Here is a 20,522-nt window from a genome sequence, read left to right as displayed (position 1 = left end):
ACGCGCGACACGTACGCTGCTTTTTGGTCGGGATTGAGACAGAGGTTGAATTGCTAGTTGAGCTCTTGACGAGCTGGACTGTCCTGCTGCAGAGTAGTCCAGACTCATTTGACAGTGTCCGGGACCTTGGCCACCGAATTAAGGTTCTGCCTGGAAAGGCCGCTCTATGCTTCTGCTGCGAGGGCAGCGGGTGTGCTCGTCGGTACGGAGGGAGCGTTTCGTGTTCCCATTGACTATTATGACACTGCGCGGTCCGGGAATCTTAAGTTTGAGATAAGCATAGTGTGGCACCGCATTGAATCGAGCGAATGCGGTTCGTCTAAGCAGTGCGTGATAGCCACTCCGGAAGGGGACGGTATCAAAGATCAAATCTTCGCTTAGAAAGTTGTCCGGAGATCCGAAGACCACTTCCAGTGTGATTGAGCCCGTACACCGGGCCTCTACACCTGGTATGACACCTTTAAAGGTGGTTTTTGTGGGCTTGATCCTTGAGGGATCAATACCCATTTTGCGCACTGTATCCTGATAGAGTAGGTTCAGGCTGCTGCCACCGTCCATGAGGACTCGCGTAAGGTGGAATCCATCAATGATTGGGTCGAGGACCAGTGCGGCTGGGCCGCCATGACAGATACTGGTCGGATGGTCCCTGCGATTGAATGTGATCGGGCAGGACGACCATGGGTTGAACTTTGGGGCGACTGGCTCCACCGCGTAGACGTCCCTGAGCGCGCGCTTGCACTCAATCATGGGGGTATGGGTAGCGTATATCATGTTCACAATTTTAACTTGGGGGGGTGACTTCTTTTGTCTCCCTGTGTTCGGTGGCCAGGGCTCCTCGTCATCGTCCTCGCTTTGCGACCCCTTCTCCTTCTTATCGGCATTTAACTTGCCGGCCTATTTAAAAACCCAACATTCTCTGTTGGTATGATTGGCTGGTTTATCAGGAGTGCCATGGATTTGACATGGAAGATCGAGTATGCGGTCCAAGCTAGACGGGCTCGGATTGTTTCTTTTATATGGCTTCTTCCGCTGACCGGACCTAGAGCCACTAAATCCGGTGTTAACCGCTATGTCCTCGGTGCTGTCACCATTGTTTTATCGCTTGTGTCTATTGTGCCGGGGCTTGCCGTTGTTATTTTTGGCTTCATAAGTGCCAGGTTCACTTGTAGTGTTATTGCTACGGCCTAGCCAGCTATCCTCGCTCGCGCAGAAGCGGGCCATAAGCGTCGTGAGGGCTACCATGGATTTCGGCTTTTCTTGGCGAGGTGTCGGGCGAGCCATTCGTCATGGATGCTATGTTTAAAGGCCGCTAGGGCTTCTGCATTCGGACAGTTGACGATCTGGTTCTTTTTAGTTAAGAACCTAGTCCAGAATTTCCTGGCTGACTCTCCGGGCTGTTGAACTATGTGACTTAAGTCGTCAGCATCCGGAGGTCAGACATATGTGCCCTGGAAGTTGTCGCAGAAGGCGTCTTCCAAGTCTTCCCAGCTGCCAATTGAGTTTTTGGGAAAATTATTCAACCAGTGCCGAGCAGGCCCCTTGAGTTTTAGCGGGAGGTATTTGATGGAGTGAAGATCATCTACGCGGGCCATATGAATATGGAGGAGAAAATCCTCAATCCATACCGCAGGGTCTGTTGTCCCATCATATGATTCATTGTTCACGGGTTTAAACCCTTCCGGGAATTCATGTTCCATTACTTCATCATTGAAGCAAAGGGGGTGTGCGGCACCTCTATATCGGGCCAAGTCACAACATAGCTCAGATGGAACTTGTCTGCGGTTTTCGGCCTGGGCGTGGTGATGTTTGTCACGTCTGGCCGGATGGCCATCATCGCGCATCGGGGCACACCCCCGCGATCCATAGATCGATCTGGTCTGACCTGCTCTATTTTCTAGGTCATGCCGCAGGTCATATGTGTATCCTCAAGCTATTGTGTCTTTGTTTTTACAGTGAAGTAGTGCGGGCTGGTGATCGGCTTGAATTGCCGCTTTGTCTCAGCCACATGATGGTTAGTCAGCCGCATTACGCGCTGGTAGGACGGGCCCCAGCGCCTCATCATCGTATTGGGGTAACAATTTGCGTTTTGGGTAACTTTTGGTTGGGCGCCCGAGGCCGTATTCTTCGGCTGCTAGGACATCAGTCCATCTATCGTTGAGCAGATCTTAATCAGCTTGAAGCTGCTCCTGCTTCTTTTTCAGGCTCCTTGCAGTGGCTATTAGCTGACGCTTAAAGCGCTCCGGCTTGAGAGGTTCCTCAAGCATGATAAAATCCTCGTTGTCGAGGCTCACCTCGTCCTCAAAGAGCGGAAGATAATTACTGTCCTCTGAGTCTTCGTTCATGGACTGTTCAACAGGGCTAACTCGCCCATCTTCCCATTCGTCCTGTTCGGAAGTTGGCTTAACGGGGTCTTCATGGTCTTCGGCATCATCGAGAGTATTGTTTTCTTCTGTGCCGGTATTGCTGTCCTTTCCGCGGCGTGGCTTAGAGCAGTGCCGCTGACGTCGGCGCTTCGGCTGTATCTCAGGAGGCTTATCCTCGATTGGATCCTTTTCATTGTCGTAGTTGTTCTCTTTGGGTGTATCCACTATGTATACGTGATACGAGGAGGTGGCTTTCTAGCGCCCTGTAAGCGGTGGTTTTTGTGCCTGCTCCTCTCCGGCATCGTCGTCCATACCGTCGATGTCTTCAGAATCATAATGGAGCATGGCAGTTAAGTCTTCGATAGTGGCTATGAAGTGGGTGGTGGGTGGGAAGCGGAATTCTCCGTCACCCGCCTTCAATCCAAACCGAATATAGTTCGACTGAGAGTCCCCTGATAAGGAGATGGCTTTTAATGAGTTTAGCACATCGCCTAAAGGTGAGTGCCGGAAGATGTCCGCGGAGATGAACTCAACGATCGGCGCCTGATCAGGTTCGATGGCGCGGATGCACGCGGTTCAGAACCTATGGCCGAAGACGAATCCGAGGTTCCGGTGACACAGGCCCCGCTTGAGGTCGGATCTGTGTGCGGCTCTACCGCCGCTGAGTCTGCGGCTTCCGCGGTGGGGTTGAGTTTCCCATCCTCGGACGGCGCAATCTGCTCCAGATCTAGGGCCAGAGCAGTTACAGGCGCTATCTCCTGTGCACAGTCCGATGATAGATTTAGATCATGTTGATCGTGGTGGCAGGGAGCGGCTACCATGGGCTCGAATTTGTTGAAGATAAAGTCTCCGCGGATATCGGCAACGTAATTCAAGCTTCCAAACCTGACCTGTTGGCCAGGGGCGTGGCCGTCGATCTGCTCTAGATGGCCAAGCGAGTTGGCCCGCAGTGCGAAGCCGCCGAATACGAAGATCTGTCCCGGGAGGAAAACCTCCCCCTGGACTGCATTATTGTAGATGATCGATGGAGCCATCAAAACCTTTTGGTGACGATGCAACGGAACTCTCAATGAAAGCACCAATATCGGTGTCAAAACCGAAGGATCTCGGGTAGGGGGTCCCGAACTGTGTGTCTAAGGTTGATGATAACAGGAGGCGGGGACACGATGTTTACCCAGGTTCAGGCCCTCTCTACAGAGGTAATACCCTACTTCCTGCTTGATAGATCTTGATGAATATGAGTATTACAAGAATTATCTACCACGAGATTGTAATGGCTAAAACCCTAGAAGTCTAGCATGTATGATTATGATTGCCTCTATGGACTAAACCCTCTGGTTTATATAGACACCGGAGGGGGACTAGGGTTGTACAAAGTCGGTTACAGAGAAAGGAATCTTCATATCCGGTCGCCAAGCTCCTTCCACGCCAAGGAGAGTCCCATCTGGACACGAGAGAGAGTCTTCGGTCTTGTATCTTCACGGCCCATCAGTCCTGTCCATGTTACATAGTCCGGCTGTCCGAGGACCCCTTAATCCAGGACTCCCTCACCCGTTTGCTCCCGCGTGTTGGGCCGACTATTTGGGGTCATGCGTTGGAGTTGCCCTTGGTGGGCAGAAATAGACCCGGGACAACCCCAGGCCTAGGAATGAAAGCATATAAATTCCCAGGGACAATGGAGTTCCGCTAAAAAAAGAAAATGATTGCCCTCAGTTGGCTGATAATTGCGGTGTGTCCGCCGCCTCCGATGTGTGCCATGCGTCCTCAGCATAAAGGCAATTGCAAGCATCTATTCAACAACAACGGTGTTGTTGCAAATCTTGGCGGCGCACGGCTACTGTGATGCGACGCGGCTTCATTTTATAGAAATATAATTTCGCAACAAGTCCTTTGTTGAAAAAAAAAACCCACAACAAAATCACATATATTGAAGAAAAATCACATATTTGTTGCAGAAAAATCACATATATTGCAAAATAAATCTCTGTAAAATTTTATCGCGTTTGGACTTCGTTTTGTATGGATATTCTGCGAAACAAAAAACATGCAACAAACATGAACTGGCACTGGGCACTGGATCAATATATTAGTCCCAAAAATAATATAAAAAAATGTCAAAAATATATGAAAGTTGTAGAATATTGGCATGAAACAATCAAAAATTATAGATACAACGAAGACGTATCATGGTGCGTCCGCCGCCTCCATTGTGTGCCACACGTCCTCAGCATAAATGCAAGTGCAAGCATCTATTTCAACAACAACGGTGTTGTTGCAAATCTTGGCGGCGCGATGCGAAGCGGCTTTATTTTGTAGAAATATAATCTTGTAACAAGTTCTTTGTTGCAAAAATAACAATTCCGTAACAAAACGGCTGTTGCAGAAAAATGCTAAAAAAATCTACAGCAAGATGTTTGTTGCAAAAAAGAAAGAAACCGCAACAAGATATCTGTTGCTGAAAATTCTGCAACAAGATGTCTGTCTGTTGTAGGAAATTTTCGCAACAAGGCATGTGCTGCAGTGGTGGATGTAACGCTTGGCCGCTCGCTGCGTCAAATCAGACGGCTCGCGCCTGGACGATTTTTTAAAAATATCAGCCGGCGGACGCGTAGCGCACTCAGAAAAATATAAATTCTTCAGTTTTCCCGTTCCTTGATTTGGAAATGTGGTAAACCGAGTGAGCAGCCCACGTGAAAGCAGATAATCCTCCTTGGTCTCACACACACTTATTCACGAGAAAAGAAAAAAAAACAGAAAAAGAAGGGCAGTTCGTCTGGTTCATCTCTCCCAGACCCTCACTCCATCATTCATCCCCATGATTCGACCACGCACCCACGACTCCTCACAAGGCAAGGCAACGACCAACGCAACGGGCGGGCGTGGAAAGCTCTCTCTTCCTCCTCATCCTGTAGACTCGACTGTGGGCAGCCCAGCCTCCCTCCCTCTCTCATCCTAGATTCGATTCCTTTCCTCCGCTTCGTCCAACCCCAGCCCCAACCCCACCGCGAAAGAGAGAAAGAAAGGCTGCGGCCGTCGCAGTCCAATCGATTGCCCCACCGCCCGCCCCGCCGCGCCGCGCTTTCCCGCCCTCCCAAGCCGAATCCGATGGTTCCACCCGTTGACCGCCTCCGCCATCGGAGGCCGCGCCGCGCCACCCCAGGGCCCATCCCCCTTTCCCGCCGCCTATAGATACCGCCCCGCCCGATCGCTCCGGCGCAATGGCTGTCGGCGGCGACGACGACATGGAGAGGGACTTCGCCGCCAGGCTGCGCCTCGCGCCCTCCAACCCCTCCGCCTCCGCTTCCTCCTCGGCCACGGCATCCCCCACGGCGGCCGGAGGCGGGATCGCCTTCCGCGCGCCGCAGGAGCAGTTCACCGCCGGCGACTTCGAGCTCGGCAAGATCTACGGCGTCGGCTCCTACTCCAAGGTGACGCACGCTGCTAGTGCGGCGCACGATCGTGTCGTCGACTCGTCGTCCTTGTTTAATTAACCAGTTGACGGTTCCCCCCTTGTTTTTACCCCCCTGGCTTGGCCGCGTGGGGAGCTGGATCGTGGGCATTGATGTTGCCGTTGCTGAATGCTGAGGCTGTTCTGTTTTTGCGTGCGGTGGGTCGCAGGTGGTGAGGGCCAGGAAGAAGGACACGGGCAACGTCTACGCGCTCAAGATCATGGACAAGAAGTTCATCACCAAGGAGAACAAGATCTCCTACGTCAAGATGGAGCGCATCGTGCTCGACCAGCTCGATCACCCGGGCGTCATCAGGCTCTTCTTCACCTTCCAGGACACCTACTCCCTCTGTCAGTACCGCCTCTCTTTGAATTACACTAGTTAATTAACAACTGGCTACACTTAGTTTTAGTTTAGTTCTCAAATGCTACTTGCATTTTGGATGCTTACACTGCCTGAACACGCCGTTTCTTTCACTGTGCAGACATGGCACTGGAGTCCTGCGAAGGCGGGGAGTTGTTCGACCAAATCGTACAGGTTAGTATCAAACTGCTTACAATGTGGTTGATTCCTCTTCTGTATTTACTTCTTATGCACGGGTCTTGCTTGCAGAAAGGCCGCCTGTCCGAGGACGAGGCACGGTTTTATGCCGCTGAAATTGTTGACATTCTGGAGTATCTGCATAGCGTAGGCCTAATTCATCGGGATGTGAAGGTGTGTGAATTTGTAACGGAGATTCATGTTTGTCTTTGAGTTAATGCCATCAGCAACAATGACTTTCTCACATTGTTTGATCTTCCAGCCAGAAAATTTACTCCTTACTTCTGATGGACACATCAAGATTGCTGATTTTGGTAGCGTGAAGCCTACTGTGGACACTCCAATCAAAGTCCTCCCAAATTCAACTAGTAAGATAAACATATGCAGTGCTGGGTTCTCTTAGTGTTTGGTGATGTAAAGCTCTTAATGTTCTGCTTTCCTTACACTTACCGTGCAGATGAGAGGGCCTGCACATTTGTCGGAACAGCTGCATATGTACCACCAGAGGTCCTGAACTCTGCCCCAGCAACTTTTGGGTAAGTGAATAACTTCATCCATTGATGCCCTTGATAAACCTTGCTTTCTTGGTATAATTCCATTTTTTGTGATATTTACAGTACAATACTGCATTCTTTGATGTGATTTTATGTTTTGACTCTGAGTGATGTATTCAATCACATTATTAAGCATCGCACTGGGCATTTATTGGCTACGTGCTTGGCACCTTGGGTAGAAGCTACAAATGGCATCAGAAAACATATCTTGTAGACGACTGCCCTAGCTATCAGTGTTGTCATGCTTCTGGACTTTAGGTTACTAGCAGAAGTTGAAAATTTCATGTTATAACATCAAAGACTTCAAGATGATACTCCCTCTGTAAACTAATATAAGAGCGTTTACATCACTACTTTAGTGTTCTAAATGCTCTTATATTAGTTTATGGAGGGAGTAGTACACAAAATAACAGTCGGTACAAATTGTGCTAGCTGAAATGCATTCCTGGTATCTGTCTGTCCCATCAGCATAGTATCGTGTATGTCTTGTCAGTTCAACATTTGTATCAGAAAGTCACCTTTTCTGAGTATGCATAAGATGGGAAGTGTTGTATTCTATTTTTGAAGACATTAGATTCTTCTTCTTTTAACTGAAGACATTAGATTCTTGATGCATTCTTTAGCTGTTATGAAAGAATAACTTAAGTTCATTGCATCAAAGAAAAACCACCTTCCATGATGAATCTCTAACCCTGGTTTGCTGCCAGTTGTGAAGATGTTAAGCTTCTAAAAGAACAGTTTTTTTTTGTGGTATTACAAGCAGTGATTTATACACGTTTTTCTGATGGGTTTCTATATGTTCGTGACAGAAATGACTTGTGGGCATTGGGGTGCACGTTGTTTCAAATGCTTTCTGGCTCTTCGCCATTTAAGGATGCCAGTGAGTGGTTGATTTTCCAGCGAATTATTGCAAGGGATCTCAGATTTCCTGAGTTCTTTTCGGATGAAGCAAGAGATCTCATTGACAAGTTGCTGGTATACAATTATACAGATTACTTCTTGCATTCTTTTTGTTTTTGGTCATAAGTTATATATGGTTCTTAGAAAAATGCTACTAGCATAAAAACAACCCTTATCCTAGTTCTGATCATTTCATGGTTTATCAGATACAGTAATATTCTAAATACATAATGAAATTGCATAGTCTCCACTCCAGCCAAAAGAGAAGCTGCATCCTTAGATCTCTAAGTCAAATTTCCAACGAGTAGGGCCTGCTTAAACTCTTCGTTCTGCAGGATGTTGATCCAACCAAACGACCAGGTGCAGGACCTGATGGTTACGCTTCCTTGAAGAAACATCCTTTCTTCAGAGGTATTGACTGGAAAAATATAAGGAAGACGCGTGCACCAAAGCCCGCTGTGGAGGCAAATGTATGCTATCTTACATATGTCAGTGTAATCACTTAAGTCTACTCTTTATCATTCTGATGATCTCCCTATTCAGGCAAATGAGGATGAGGATAATCAAGATTCAGATTGGTTGTCACACATGGGAAGTGCACATGCCAACCAAAATGTCCCTGTTGGGAATAATGGTGCTGCGTCATCTTCTGAAGTACGGTCCCATGTATCTAAATTAGCTTCCATCGACTCCTTCGACTCTAGATGGTAAATACAGACTATCACAACATTTTATTATACTTACAGGAGAGAAAAGAAAAATGAAAACGGGGGGAAACGGTCGACTACATGCTCACAATTTTTCCACAAGTGAGAGGTGATTCATGTCAGTGCATATTGCTTTAACAATGTGGCAGGCAGGATTTCCTGGAGCCAGATGAATCTGTAGTGTTGATATCTAAGCTGAAGAAGATTAATAAGCTATCAAATAAGAAGGTCCAGCTAATCCTCACCAACAAACCTCAGTTGATCTGTGTTGACCCTGCAAAGATGGTGACCAAGGGGAATATTAGTTGGTCTGATGATCCAAGTGAACTCAATGTACAAGTAGCCAACTCCTCGCATTTTAGGATCTCCACGGTATTCCTCTTTGCTGCTACTGCTCCTTAGTATTATCCTAGTAGCCGTTCTATTTTATCACGCCTAACTGAGTTCTCTTACAGCCAAAAAAGGTGTTCGTATTTGAGGATGCAAAACAGCGTGCCTGGCAATGGAAGAATGCAATTGAAGACCTCCAGCACTGCCAAAAGAGCTGATTTTCAATTGAAATCAAGATACCGAAACGGGTGATGTTAAGCACTCTGAGCACACCTTAGCCATCTTTTTTCACTTTGAGGAACACATGGGAGTTTCTCGCTCCTGCCCTCCTCGCATGCCTGGGAAGGAAATCACTTGTGGCATGTTGATCGATGACCCCCGTCTACCTCCCTAAGCAGTTTTGTTTGTTTGTTAGTTGCCGCAGCAGATAGCATCAGAGTGATTGAAATGTTGGCCCTCCAGAACAATTAACAAAAGAAATCCATGAGATGATCGATTTGTATTGTTGTATTTGTATCATCGAATCACCTTAACAATGTTGCCGTAGCTTAATTATATTCTCCTGCGTCCTCTGTTTGGTTTGTGTGCTGTTACTTTGCGGAGGTTGTGAGTAGTATGGCCATATCTCAGTTTACTACTTTATGTGTTTGGCCATTTCCATAAGATGTTGTGATGCAGAGCTGTTCTGCTACCATCATCTGGGTAACCATAGATATCAAAAACAGGCAAATTTAACATACCTCTTCCCTATAATATGCCAACAAATCATTTCTGCCAATTTTCAGTAGTAGCAAACTTCACTTCCTTTGATACTTGCCATGATTATTACACTGAACGTTCTGTACATCATTGTACCAAAACTGAATAATTCTTTTTCTTTTCGACATAAGCCTTTGCAAAGTGCAGGTAAGCAGAGAAGCCCAAGGCACTGAGGGCAGCCAGAAGCCAGAAGCCAGAAGAAGTAATCGAGGTGCCCCCTGTTGAGATTGTTCGAGAACCAGCTCCCCCCATTGCTGCTGGTCACCCTGTCAATGGCGTACACAAGGAAGCTACTGATGAAGCAGCCAACCCCACCTATGCTCATGCACAGAGCTATGCCCAGGCTGCGGAGGGAGTCCGGCACCTGGTCGTAGAAGAACTCCAGCAGGCCAACATATGCAAACACGCTGGTCAACCCTGCCAGGAGGAACTGGGGAACCACCCACAGCAAGCTCATAGGAACAACAGCATCAGGCTCATCCAGGATGCCATGATCTGCTGCTATCCCAAGCCTCTTCATCTCCACGAGCGCGGCGACGATCATCGTGACGATCGAAATCGCCAGCCCGACGCCGATCCTCTGCAGCATTGTGATGCCATGAGGGTTCCCCGTGTGCTTTCTAGCCAGCGGAACGAGGATCCGGTCGTAGATCGGCAGGATGATCATGACCGCGACATGGCTCAAGTTCTGCATGGCAGCGGCTGGCACCACCAGGCTGCCTACTCTCCTGTCGAGCGTGCTCGCCTGCTTGGTGAAGAAAGTAGGCCACTGTGCATAGACGACGGCGTAGATCAGGCATGCCGACCATATCGGAAACAATCTAAGTAGCGATGCCGCTTCACGAGGGGAACCGGCATTGTCGGTGCCCCCCTTGGGTGACAGTGAGGAGCTTTCGAGCAATGGCTGTGAGTCGTCAGACAATCTGCGTGCCAAAGGACCGAGTGATCGAGCAAGGTTCAGTTTCAGAACTCAGAAGAATGAACTGAATCGAAGCATTTCAGGAGAACAAAAATAACTTGATTACTTGGAGGTGCGCCATGATGAATGCCAAGATCGAACCGTGGCGACAAGCGGTTCGCCGAGCCGCGCAAGCAGGCCACCATTCCTCGCCGGAGGGTAGAAGCGGTAGGTCTTGGTTCCGAGCAGGAAGACGGCGAGAGCGAGCGCCATGGCGACGCCCGGGATCCCGAACCCGAGCTGCCAGCTCACGCTGTCCTGGACGTAGTTCAGGGCCGGAACGGTGATGGTGACGCTGCCGTCCGTGACGAAGAAGAACCAGTTGAAGAAGGAGCCCCTGGAGGCGAGCTCCTCGGGATCGTTCTCGTCGAACTGCTCGGCGCTGAACGCCTGCACGCACGGCTTCTGCCCGCCGTAGGCGACGGCGACGAGGTAGAGCGAGACGTAGAAGAAGGCCACCTGGGCCGCGGACGGGCTCGCCGTCGCCAAGGATGCTGCCTGTGGCGTGCCCTCGGAGGCGTGCGCCGCCGACGAGATGGTCAGCATGGCTAGCCCCTGGAAACCATGGAGAAGTTCAAGGGAGAAATCCAACTGATTTCTTGGAGATACGGGGTTTTATCCCTCAGCGAAATTCGCCTACCAGGATGTATAGCAGGGAGGCGTAGAGGATGGTGCGGTAGCGGCCGATCCAGGAGTCGGCCAGGGCGGCGCCGAGCAGCGGGAGCATCATGGCCACGCCTGACCACGCGTTGACGGCCGCGGCGGCCACCGCCGTCGGCTGCCCGAGCGGGCCGGTCAGGTAGGTGATGAGGTTTCCGGAGATGCCGGCGAACGCGAACCGCTCCGCGACCTCCACCCCTGCGCTACCGTTAAATCAGTCTCGGCCGTCACCAGCTCGTACGCGCGCGCGCAACGCGTCTGCGGTTTGCCTCGTGTCGTAATATCGTTGTACGTACCGATGACGAAGAGCGCGGCCGGCCACCGGCCGGAGGAGCGCCGGGAGACCGGGCGGCCGCGGTGGTCAACGGCGGCCACGGCCTCCGCTCCCGGCGATGCCATCACGTCTTTTCTCGGCTACCGATGCTCGTCCCTCCGTTTGGAGTCCGACGCCGAGGCCGAGGGCAACTATAGACTACTGATGACAGTGGTGGTAAAAGGTCAATGGGGCAGGAGCTGAGATGCTCTCCAATGCTGCCATGGCCTGAAGCGCCATGGGCAATTCGGCATCTACATGTGGTGGAGTTGGTCGTCCTCAGGTCTTAGTTTTCGCCACTATTTTCTGTTTATCTATTACTCCCTCCGTTCCAAAATAGATGACCCAACTTTGTACTAAAGTTAGTACAAAGTTGAGTCATCTATTTTGGACCCTCCGTTCCAAAATAGATGACCCAACTTTGTACTAAAGTTAGTACAAAGTTGAGTCATCTATTTTGGAACGGAGGGAGTAGCATGTTGGGCGAGAGACAAAATCGTGGTTGGTGTGAGTTGTGAGTACGTTCTCATTCGATGCTAGTCCTGTCATTTGGTTTTCCATTTTGTTTTTGCAAGACAACGACTTTGTACCGAAAGAGGGGCCTTTGGAGCCCGAGGCCGTTCGGAATCTCTCCGCTCCCAACTCCTCTGCGGAGCGGAGCGGCACTCAGTGCAATTTTGGCGAGCAGCCAGATGGGTGCTCCCCCCGCTCCGCTCCCTGGCGAAGGAACAGAGTATTGCCGAACACATGAACTTCAAGAAAATTTCCCGCATGTAAGTATAGATGTATATATTGCATGTCCGTCTTTCATTAGAAAATGCATTACCAAATGAGCTGCACACAAAAATACAAATTTGTCAAATAAATAAATTGAAATCGACATATTGGCTTTTTTTGTGTACACGGAGTACAAACAAGTACTATATATTATATAGAAATTTATAGGTGCGTAGATCACAAAAATGTCAAACGGAGACCGAGCTTCGTGGAGGCCTTAATTTGAAAACTTCAAAATTTAAACCTTTTCGTTTCAAAAAATTCTGAATTTTTTATGCATATACCTAGACACATAATGAACATGTGTGCAAATTTCAGGCTGAAATACATTAAAATGAGAGCTACACAAAAAAAACTGAGGCTTTTAAGCATATATATTGTTCATCCTTAAAGCCTATGATTTTGTTATTTCTTGCACCTTGCAATTCAAGGTATTTCATCCTGAAGTTTTTCACACGGACACATTACATCCTTGCATACATGTGTATTTATTTTTAGAAATTTTTGAAACTGAAAAGTTTGAATTTTGAATTTTTTAAAATAAAGACCTTAATGGAGCTCGGTCTTCAAAATGCCCTACTCTTCTTTTTGATATGTGCAAAAAGAAGAAGTTGAGCGCCAAATATTTGGCATTTATAGACCATTGGACTTTGCTTGTTCTATTAACTATTGGCGAAGCCGAAGCATAACTGCTCTGGTTCGCATGAAAATTATCAAGCACGCTTTCGACACTAACATGAACATGTAGTATATGTGTAACATGAACACCATACTGCTACATTATGTTCACATATTTACATCAGGTCAGCGTGGCCATTTCTCTGGAAAACCATTGTAAATGCAGAGCTGTTCTGTGGTCACGCCATCGCCATCGGTGTAGCTTTGGAGTATTTTTCTGTGACAAGCTTCACTGTACTGATTGTCCATGAAAATTGCACTGAACGCTCTGTAGATACCATCGCATCACTGTACTGAAGCTGAATCGTTCCTTTTCTTGACGACATAAACCCGTGCAAAATGCAGGTAAGCAGAGAAGCCCAAGGCACTGAGCGCAGCCAGGAGCCAGAAGAAGTAATCGAGGTGCGCCCGGTTGAGGTTGTTGGAGAACCAGCTCTCCCCGGCGCTGCTGGTCACCCTGTCAATGGCGTACACGAGAAAGCTGCTGATGAAGCAGCCAACCCCGGCTATGCTCATGCACAGAGCGATGCCCAGGCTGCGGAGGGAGCCCGGCACCTGGTCGTAGAAGAACTCCTGCAGGCCGACGAACGCGAACACGCCGGACAGCCCGGCCAGCAGGAACTGGGGAACCACCCACAGCAAGCTCATGGGGATGGGAACTTGAGGCTCGTCCAGCAGGCCATGGTCGGCTGCGATCCTGAGCCTCTTGGTCTCCACGAGCGCGGCGACGACCATCGCGACGATCGAGATCGCCAGCCCGACGCCGATCCTCTGCAGGACGGTGATGCCACGAGGGTTCTCTGTGCGTTTTGTAGCGAGCGGGACGAGGATCCGGTCGTAGATCGGGAGGAAGATGAGGACTGCGGCGTGGCTCAGGTTTTGCATGGCGGCGGCCGGTACGAGCAGGGTGCCGATCCTCCTGTCCAGCGTGCTCGCCTGCTTGGTGAACAGGGTCGACCACTGCGACAGGACGACGGCGTACATCAGGCAGGTCGACCATATCGGGAACAGTCTGAGCAGCGATGCGGCTTCGTGAGGAAAATCTTTGGTGTTCTCCTTGGACGCCGACGGAGCATCAGCCAGCAAGGGGAGTGAGTCGTCATCGGGTAATCTGCATGGATGCCAAACGAGCGAGTGAACATTCAGTTTCAGAAAAATTGGCTCAACTGAAAGTGTTCTGAACTTCTGATGGATAGAAGGAAAAAGGTTGATTACATGGAACTGGAACACCATGACGAGTGCCAGGATTTAGCCCTCGCGACGAGCAGTTCACCGAGCTGCGTGAGCAGGACGCCGTTCTTTTCCGGTGGGTAGAAGCGGTAGGTCCTGGTTCCGAGCAAGAAGACGGAGAGAGCGAGCGCCATGGCGGCGCACGGGATCCCGAACCCGAACTGCCAGCTTACGCTCTCCTGGACGTAGTTCAAGGCCGAGATGGTGATGGTGTTTCCGCCGCTTGTGGCGAAGCACCACCAGTTGAAGAAGGAGCCCCTGGAGGCGAGCTCCTCGGGGTTGTTGGCGCCGCCTCCTCGCCGCAGCGCCCTTCTTCTTCCTCACAACTCTCACACATGGTGACGAACTCTACACACGCACGGACACACACATGCACCAAGGAAGAAGACCAAAATGGCTTTGCCAAGAGAAACTTCCTTAGATGCCCACCACGGCTACATTGTGTATCCAGCCCTCACGGCCGCTTTTCTCATTCATTTACTCAACTTATATAGCCAAGTACAAGACTCACACACACCCACTAACCCCACGCACACACGCATGCATGGTCAAGCCCACGGTTGCTTGATCCGATTAGTACTCCACGGGCTAGCTACACACGCTTGGGTAACAGCCAAGTCTCCAGAATCTTTGGATACACACGTATAGGACCAAGCCTCAACTATTGCTTCCTATTCTTCCTCCACGCAGAACTGCCACGCGACTCAGCTGCGCCGGCTCCATAGCTAGCTAACTAATCCATCCATGCATGCAGATCACACACATGAGCACATACTCATGCGTGGCTTATTCCTAACATTCTCCCCTCTAAGCCACGACCTCGCCGCCCATCCTGACAGGACTCCGGCCTCTCGTCGACTGCCACGGAGAACGCCCTTCTTCATCTCCGGCGACACACGCCGCAGCTTCTCTTCCTGGCGCACCAACGACCTTGATTCCCTCGACCTCGAACTCGACTCCGGGCACTGCAATTACAACACACACGAGGGGTTTTATATCCAGGGACGCGCCGGGCACGCACCCACGTCCCAGCCCACATCGAGCGCCCGCCGCGCCCGCTCTGCCCGCGCCCCCTCCGACATGCACGCACACCTTTGGGCGCGGCGAGCCCGCGATGGACCAGCTCAACGCGCACACCCCCGCTCGCCAACGGCCACCCTACACCATGGTCCCGCCGCGCCTGACACGCCCGGCGCGCGCCCATACACACGCCTGACGCATCCGACACGAGCGCCGCGGCTCCGTGCCACGCGCCTCCACGGTTGTCGCGCCGAGCCGCCGCGACCGCTGCGCCACCACGCAGGTCCTTCGCGACCTCCTCGTCTCCGCGACCGCCTTGCCCTTCGCGCGCACTCCCCACGTCCCCGCGCTCCCGGCCCGCGCTCCCGCCGCGCACGTACGCGATCTGCGCAACCAGGTCCAGCGCCTTGACGAGGTCCACTCCTGCGGTCCCAATGCGCCCGACGCGGTCCCGTGCGCACCCATAACACGCACCGGTCGCGCCCGGCTCGCCGCCGCGCTCATTGCCCTGCACCGTTGCGGACTCCATGCCGCCATGCAGTGCCGCGCCGCCGCGCCACCACGCAGCGCCTCGGCGGCCTCCGCGGTCGCCGCACGTACGACGTCACCGCCCGCCGCCTCCGCCACGCGCCATTGTAGCCGCAACGCCGCCCACCTCCATAGGCTGACACACGGCCCGGAGCTCCATCACGCAGCCGCCGACGAGCGCTGCCATCGCTGCCACGCCTTCGGCACGGCAAGCACGCCCAAGACACCAAGTTCTGATACCAATTGTTGGCGCCGCCTCCTCGCCGCAGCGCCCTTCTTCTTCCTCACAACTCTCACACATGGTGACGAACTCTACACACGCACGGACACACACATGCACCAAGGAAGAAGACCAAAATGGCTTTGCCAAGAGAAACTTCCTTGATGCCCACCACGGCTACATTGTGTATCCAGCCCTCACGGCCGCTTTTCTCATTCATTTACTCAACTTATATAGCCAAATACAAGACTCACACACACACCCACTAACCCCACGCACACACGCATGCATGGTCAAGCCCACGGTTGCTTGATCCGATTAGTACTCCACGGGCTAGCTACACACGCTTGGGTAACAGCCAAGTCTCCAGAATCTTTGAATACACACGTATAGGACCAAGCCTCAACTATTGCTTCCTATTCTTCCTCCACGCAGAACTGCCACGCGACTCAGCTGCGCCGGCTCCATAGCTAGCTAACTAATCCATCCATGCATGCAGATCACACACATGAGCACATACTCATGCGTGGCTTATTCCTAACAGGGGTCACTCTCGTCGAACTGGTCCGCACTGAACGCCTGGACGCAGGGCTTCTGGCCGCCGTAGGCGAATGCGACGAGGTAGAGGGAGAGGTAGAAGAAGGCCACTTGGATAGCGGACGGGCCTGCCGAGCACTCGGTTGAGTCCGGCGTGCCCGCGCATGCCGCTGGTGGCGCCGACGAGATGGTGAGCATGGCTAGTCCCTGCAAACAGTCAGAGAAAAGCGATGAACTGTCTTCTAATGGATTGGCCAAATTTTCTTTTGATAAATTCTTCACTAGGAATAAGCTAGTACAGGGCGCGGCTACACGTACAGGGATGTAGAGGCCGGAGGCGTAGACGATGGTGCGGTACCGGCCGATCCAGGAGTCGGCCACGGCGGCGCCGAGCAGCGGCAGCAGCATGGCCACGCCCGCCCATACGTTGACGGCCGCTGCGGCCGACGCCGTCGACTGCCCGAGCGGGCCTGTCAGGTAGGTGATCAGGTTGCTGGAGATGCCGGCGAACGCGAAGCGCTCCGCGACCTCCACCCCTGCGTTCAATTCCGACCGTCACCAACTTGTATAGGCCGGCGCGCGCGCAAAACCTCTCTGCAACCGAGGAGGAAACTAGAGTTTGCTCCGTGGCGTACCGACGACGAAGAGCGCGGCCGGCCACCGGCCGGAGGAGCGCCGCGAGGCCGGGCGGCCGCGGTGGTCGACGGCGGCCACCACCTCCGCTCCCGCCAATGCCATCCTCGCTCCGCCCAGCTGCTCTGCCAGTGCAAAGTGTAGCTTTATCCCAGCTTTGTTTCCCTGACTGCTGTAATAACAATTTTTTGGTTGAGAGTGACGAAGGCTGGAGAGGGATGGCTGTGGTTTTTGCATGTGTTTCAAACTTTCCGATAGTGCGATGTGCCAACTGCTTATTTCTTTGATAATTGTTCTACTCGCTGCTGAATCTCTTGAGATTGTATATGTTTCCCGGCTTGTGGTTGCATGACTTTGTTCTAGTGTTGTTTGTGCTTTTGCAAAGTCCAGATACAATATTCACCCCCCGGGAATCTGAACCACGGAAAGGACACTTGATGGGTTACCAAACAGAATGCTATAAAAACTGAAGGGTGACATCGGATTTTGGATACATAATACTCATACCGTATTAGAGCATCTATGACTGGACTTTGCAAATCCGGTCCCTTAAACGCCCGCGGACGCGATCGGGCACATCCGCGGAGAGTGACCCGGCGATAACACGTCAAATTAGCCACTCTGCATCTGAGTTTCTCATATTTCGACCCCTAGATCCATACAAAGCATGTAAAAGAAATCCTACGTACTACCCTAGCCAATCTTCATCGTCAGAGATGTCCACGACGATGGCGTCGGGCGCCAGCTGCACGGGCGGGTAGAAGGGCTCCGCCTCATCCTCCTCCTGCTCGACCTCATCCATGTAGGCGGGCATCTCCACCTCCTCAGCGGCCTCCATCTCCTGTCGGCGATGGTGTCTGGCCTCCGCAGCCGACTCCGAGCGGAGGGAATCGAGGATGGCCTACTGCTCCACCTGCTCCGAGCGGAGGCGACGGTGTCTGGCCTCCGCAGCTTGTTTCTTATCAGCGGGGAAATATTTTTGAAGAAGTAGTAGATCATATCACGGAACTACGCACACAACCATGAGCAAGAGAATGAAACCATATCTTAGCATCACCCTTTAATGAGAAAGGAAACAATTTAAGAATGTAATAATAGCAAATTTTTCCCTCATAAGCAAACATGGTGGCTATATCATTCAATTTAGTAAGATGTGCCACAACAGTTTTAGATTCATAACCATAGAAAGGACCAGATTCAACCAAAGTAATTAACTCAGAATCGACAGAGAATTCATAATCCTTATTAGTAACGAAGATAGGTGAAGTAGCAAAAGTGTGATCATATTTCATTCTAGCATTCAGAAACTTTTCTTTCAGCTTAGCTAACAATTTTTTAAGATCATCTCTATCATTACAAGCTAGAAAGTCTCTAGCAGTTTCCTCATCCATAATATAACCCTCAGGTACAACAGGCAATTCATATCTAGGGGGAGAGTTATAATCTTTAGTTTCAATAATATCATCAGTTTCAGTAATTTCATTCTCTCTAACCCTAACAAGTTGTTCATCAAGAAATTCACCTAGTGGCACAGTATTATCAAGCAGAGAAGTAGTTTCATCATAAGCATCATGCATAGCAGAAGCGGCATCATCAACAACATGCGACATATCAGAATCAATAGCAGGTGTAGGTGTCGCAAGTTACTAAAAACAGAAGGAGAATCAAGTGCAGAGCTAGATGACAGTTCCTTACCTCCCTTCGTAGTTGAGGAAAAAAAGTGATTCTTTGATCTTTCAAATTCCTCATAGTGATCAACAGATATAAATTCGAATTGGCTCAGAGAATAGAGCTATGCTCCCCGGCAACGGCGCCAGAAAAAGGTCTTGATAACCCATAAGTATAGGGGATCGCAACAGTTTTCGAGGGTAGAGCATTCAACGCAAATTTATTGATTCGACATAAGGGGAGCCAAAGAATATTCTCCAGCATTAGAAGCTGAGTTATTAATTCAACCACACTTGAAAGACTTAATATCTGCAGCAAAGTATTTAGTAGCAAAGTAGTATGGAAATAACGGTAACAGTGGCAAAAGTAACAGTAGCAGTTTTGTAGCAATCGTAACAGTGGCAATAGAGAAGTAACTTAGCAAAGATCAATATGAAATGAGCTCCAATTCATCAATATAATGTAGGCATGTATTCTGAATATACTCATACGTGCTTATGGAAAAGAACTTGCATGACATCTTTTGTCCTACCTTCCCGTGGCAGCGGGGTCCTATTGGAAACTAAGGGATATTAAGGCCTCCTTTTAATAGAGAACCAGACCAAAGCATTAGCACTTAATGAATACATGAACTCCTCAAACTACGGTCATCACCGGGAAGTGTCCCGACTATTGTCACTCCGGGGTTGCCGGATCATAACACGTAGTAGGTGACTATAACTTGCAAGATAGGATCAAGAACACAAATATATTCATGAAAACATAATAGGTTCAGATCTGAATTCATGGCACTCGGGCCCTAGTGACAAGCATTAGGCATAGCAAAATCATAGCAATATCAACCTTAGAACATAGTGGATACTAGGGATCAAACCCTAACAAAACTAACTCAATTACATGGTAAATCTCATCCAACCCATCACCATTCAGCAAGCCTACGATGGGATTACTCACGCACGGCGGTGAGCATCATGAAATTGGTGATGGAGGATGGTTGATGATGACGATGGCGAGGATTTCCCCTCTCCGGAACCCAAAACGGACTCTAGATCTGCCCTCCCAAGGAAGAATAGGAGGCGGCGGCGGCTCCGTATTGTAAAACGCGATGAATCCGTCTCTCTGTTTTTCTTCTCCCTGAACGTGAATATATGGAGTTGGAGTTGAGGTCGGTGGAGGTCCAGGGGTCCCACAAGGACGGTGGGCGCGCCCCCACCCTTGTGGCCAGGGTATGGGTCCCCCTTCGGTTGATTATTTTGCCAATATTTTTTATTAATTTCAAAAATCATCTCCATGAAGTTTCAGGTTATTCCAAGAATTTTTATTTCTGCACACAAATAACACCACGGCAATTCTGCTGGAAACAACGCCATTCCAGGTTAGTTCCATTCAAATCATGCAAATTAGAGTCCAAAACAAGGGCAAAAGAGTTTGGAAAAGTATATACGATGGAGACGTATCAAGGGTGCCCCCCCTAGGTGTTGGGGAACGCAGGAATTTCAAAAAAAATCCTACGATCATGCAAGATCTATCTAGGTGATGCATATCAACGAGAGGGGAGAGTGTGTCCACGTACCCTTATAGACCGAAAGCGGAAGCGTTTCAATAACGGGGTTAATGTAGTCAAACTTCTTCGTGATCCAACCGATCAAGTACCGAACATATGGCAGCTCCGTGTTCAGCACACGTTCAACTCGATGA

At 50.2% G+C, this 20,522-nt stretch overlaps 1 protein-coding gene and 1 pseudogene across 1 annotated transcript; one reads left to right on the top strand and one right to left on the bottom strand.

Annotated features, from left to right (window-relative positions):
- The first annotated feature begins 5,156 nt into the window (after nt 1-5,156).
- Nucleotides 5,157-9,420, top strand: LOC119277765 (3-phosphoinositide-dependent protein kinase 2-like). Its single transcript, XM_037559084.1, has 11 exons — nt 5,157-5,791; nt 5,982-6,162; nt 6,297-6,349; nt 6,425-6,526; nt 6,615-6,720; nt 6,810-6,888; nt 7,716-7,881; nt 8,142-8,276; nt 8,350-8,513; nt 8,663-8,885; nt 8,969-9,420. Exons 1-11 carry the CDS (start codon nt 5,582-5,584, stop codon nt 9,059-9,061), a joined length of 1,512 nt encoding a protein of 503 aa, XP_037414981.1. The 5' UTR covers nt 5,157-5,581; the 3' UTR covers nt 9,062-9,420.
- Nucleotides 9,421-9,628: 208 nt separating this feature from the next.
- LOC119279776 lies at nt 9,629-14,426 on the bottom strand (annotated as a pseudogene).
- Between the last annotated feature and the right edge of the window lie 6,096 nt (nt 14,427-20,522).

The sequence above is a fragment of the Triticum dicoccoides genome, chromosome 3B (assembly GCF_002162155.2).
Source record: "Triticum dicoccoides isolate Atlit2015 ecotype Zavitan chromosome 3B, WEW_v2.0, whole genome shotgun sequence".
Lineage (NCBI taxonomy): Eukaryota > Viridiplantae > Streptophyta > Magnoliopsida > Poales > Poaceae > Triticum > Triticum dicoccoides.
This window is presented reverse-complemented; position numbering and strand designations above follow the sequence as displayed.

Excerpts from the sequence above, each read along its gene's own strand:
- LOC119277765 (XM_037559084.1), top strand. The coding sequence starts at position 5,582 with ATGGCTGTCGGCGGCGACGACGACATGGAGAGGGACTTCGCCGCCAGG. Across the intron at positions 5,792-5,981 it reads GCGTCGGCTCCTACTCCAAG|GTGGTGAGGGCCAGGAAGAA; the intron begins GTGACGCACGCT and ends GGTGGGTCGCAG. Across the intron at positions 8,886-8,968 it reads CGCATTTTAGGATCTCCACG|CCAAAAAAGGTGTTCGTATT; the intron begins GTATTCCTCTTT and ends GTTCTCTTACAG.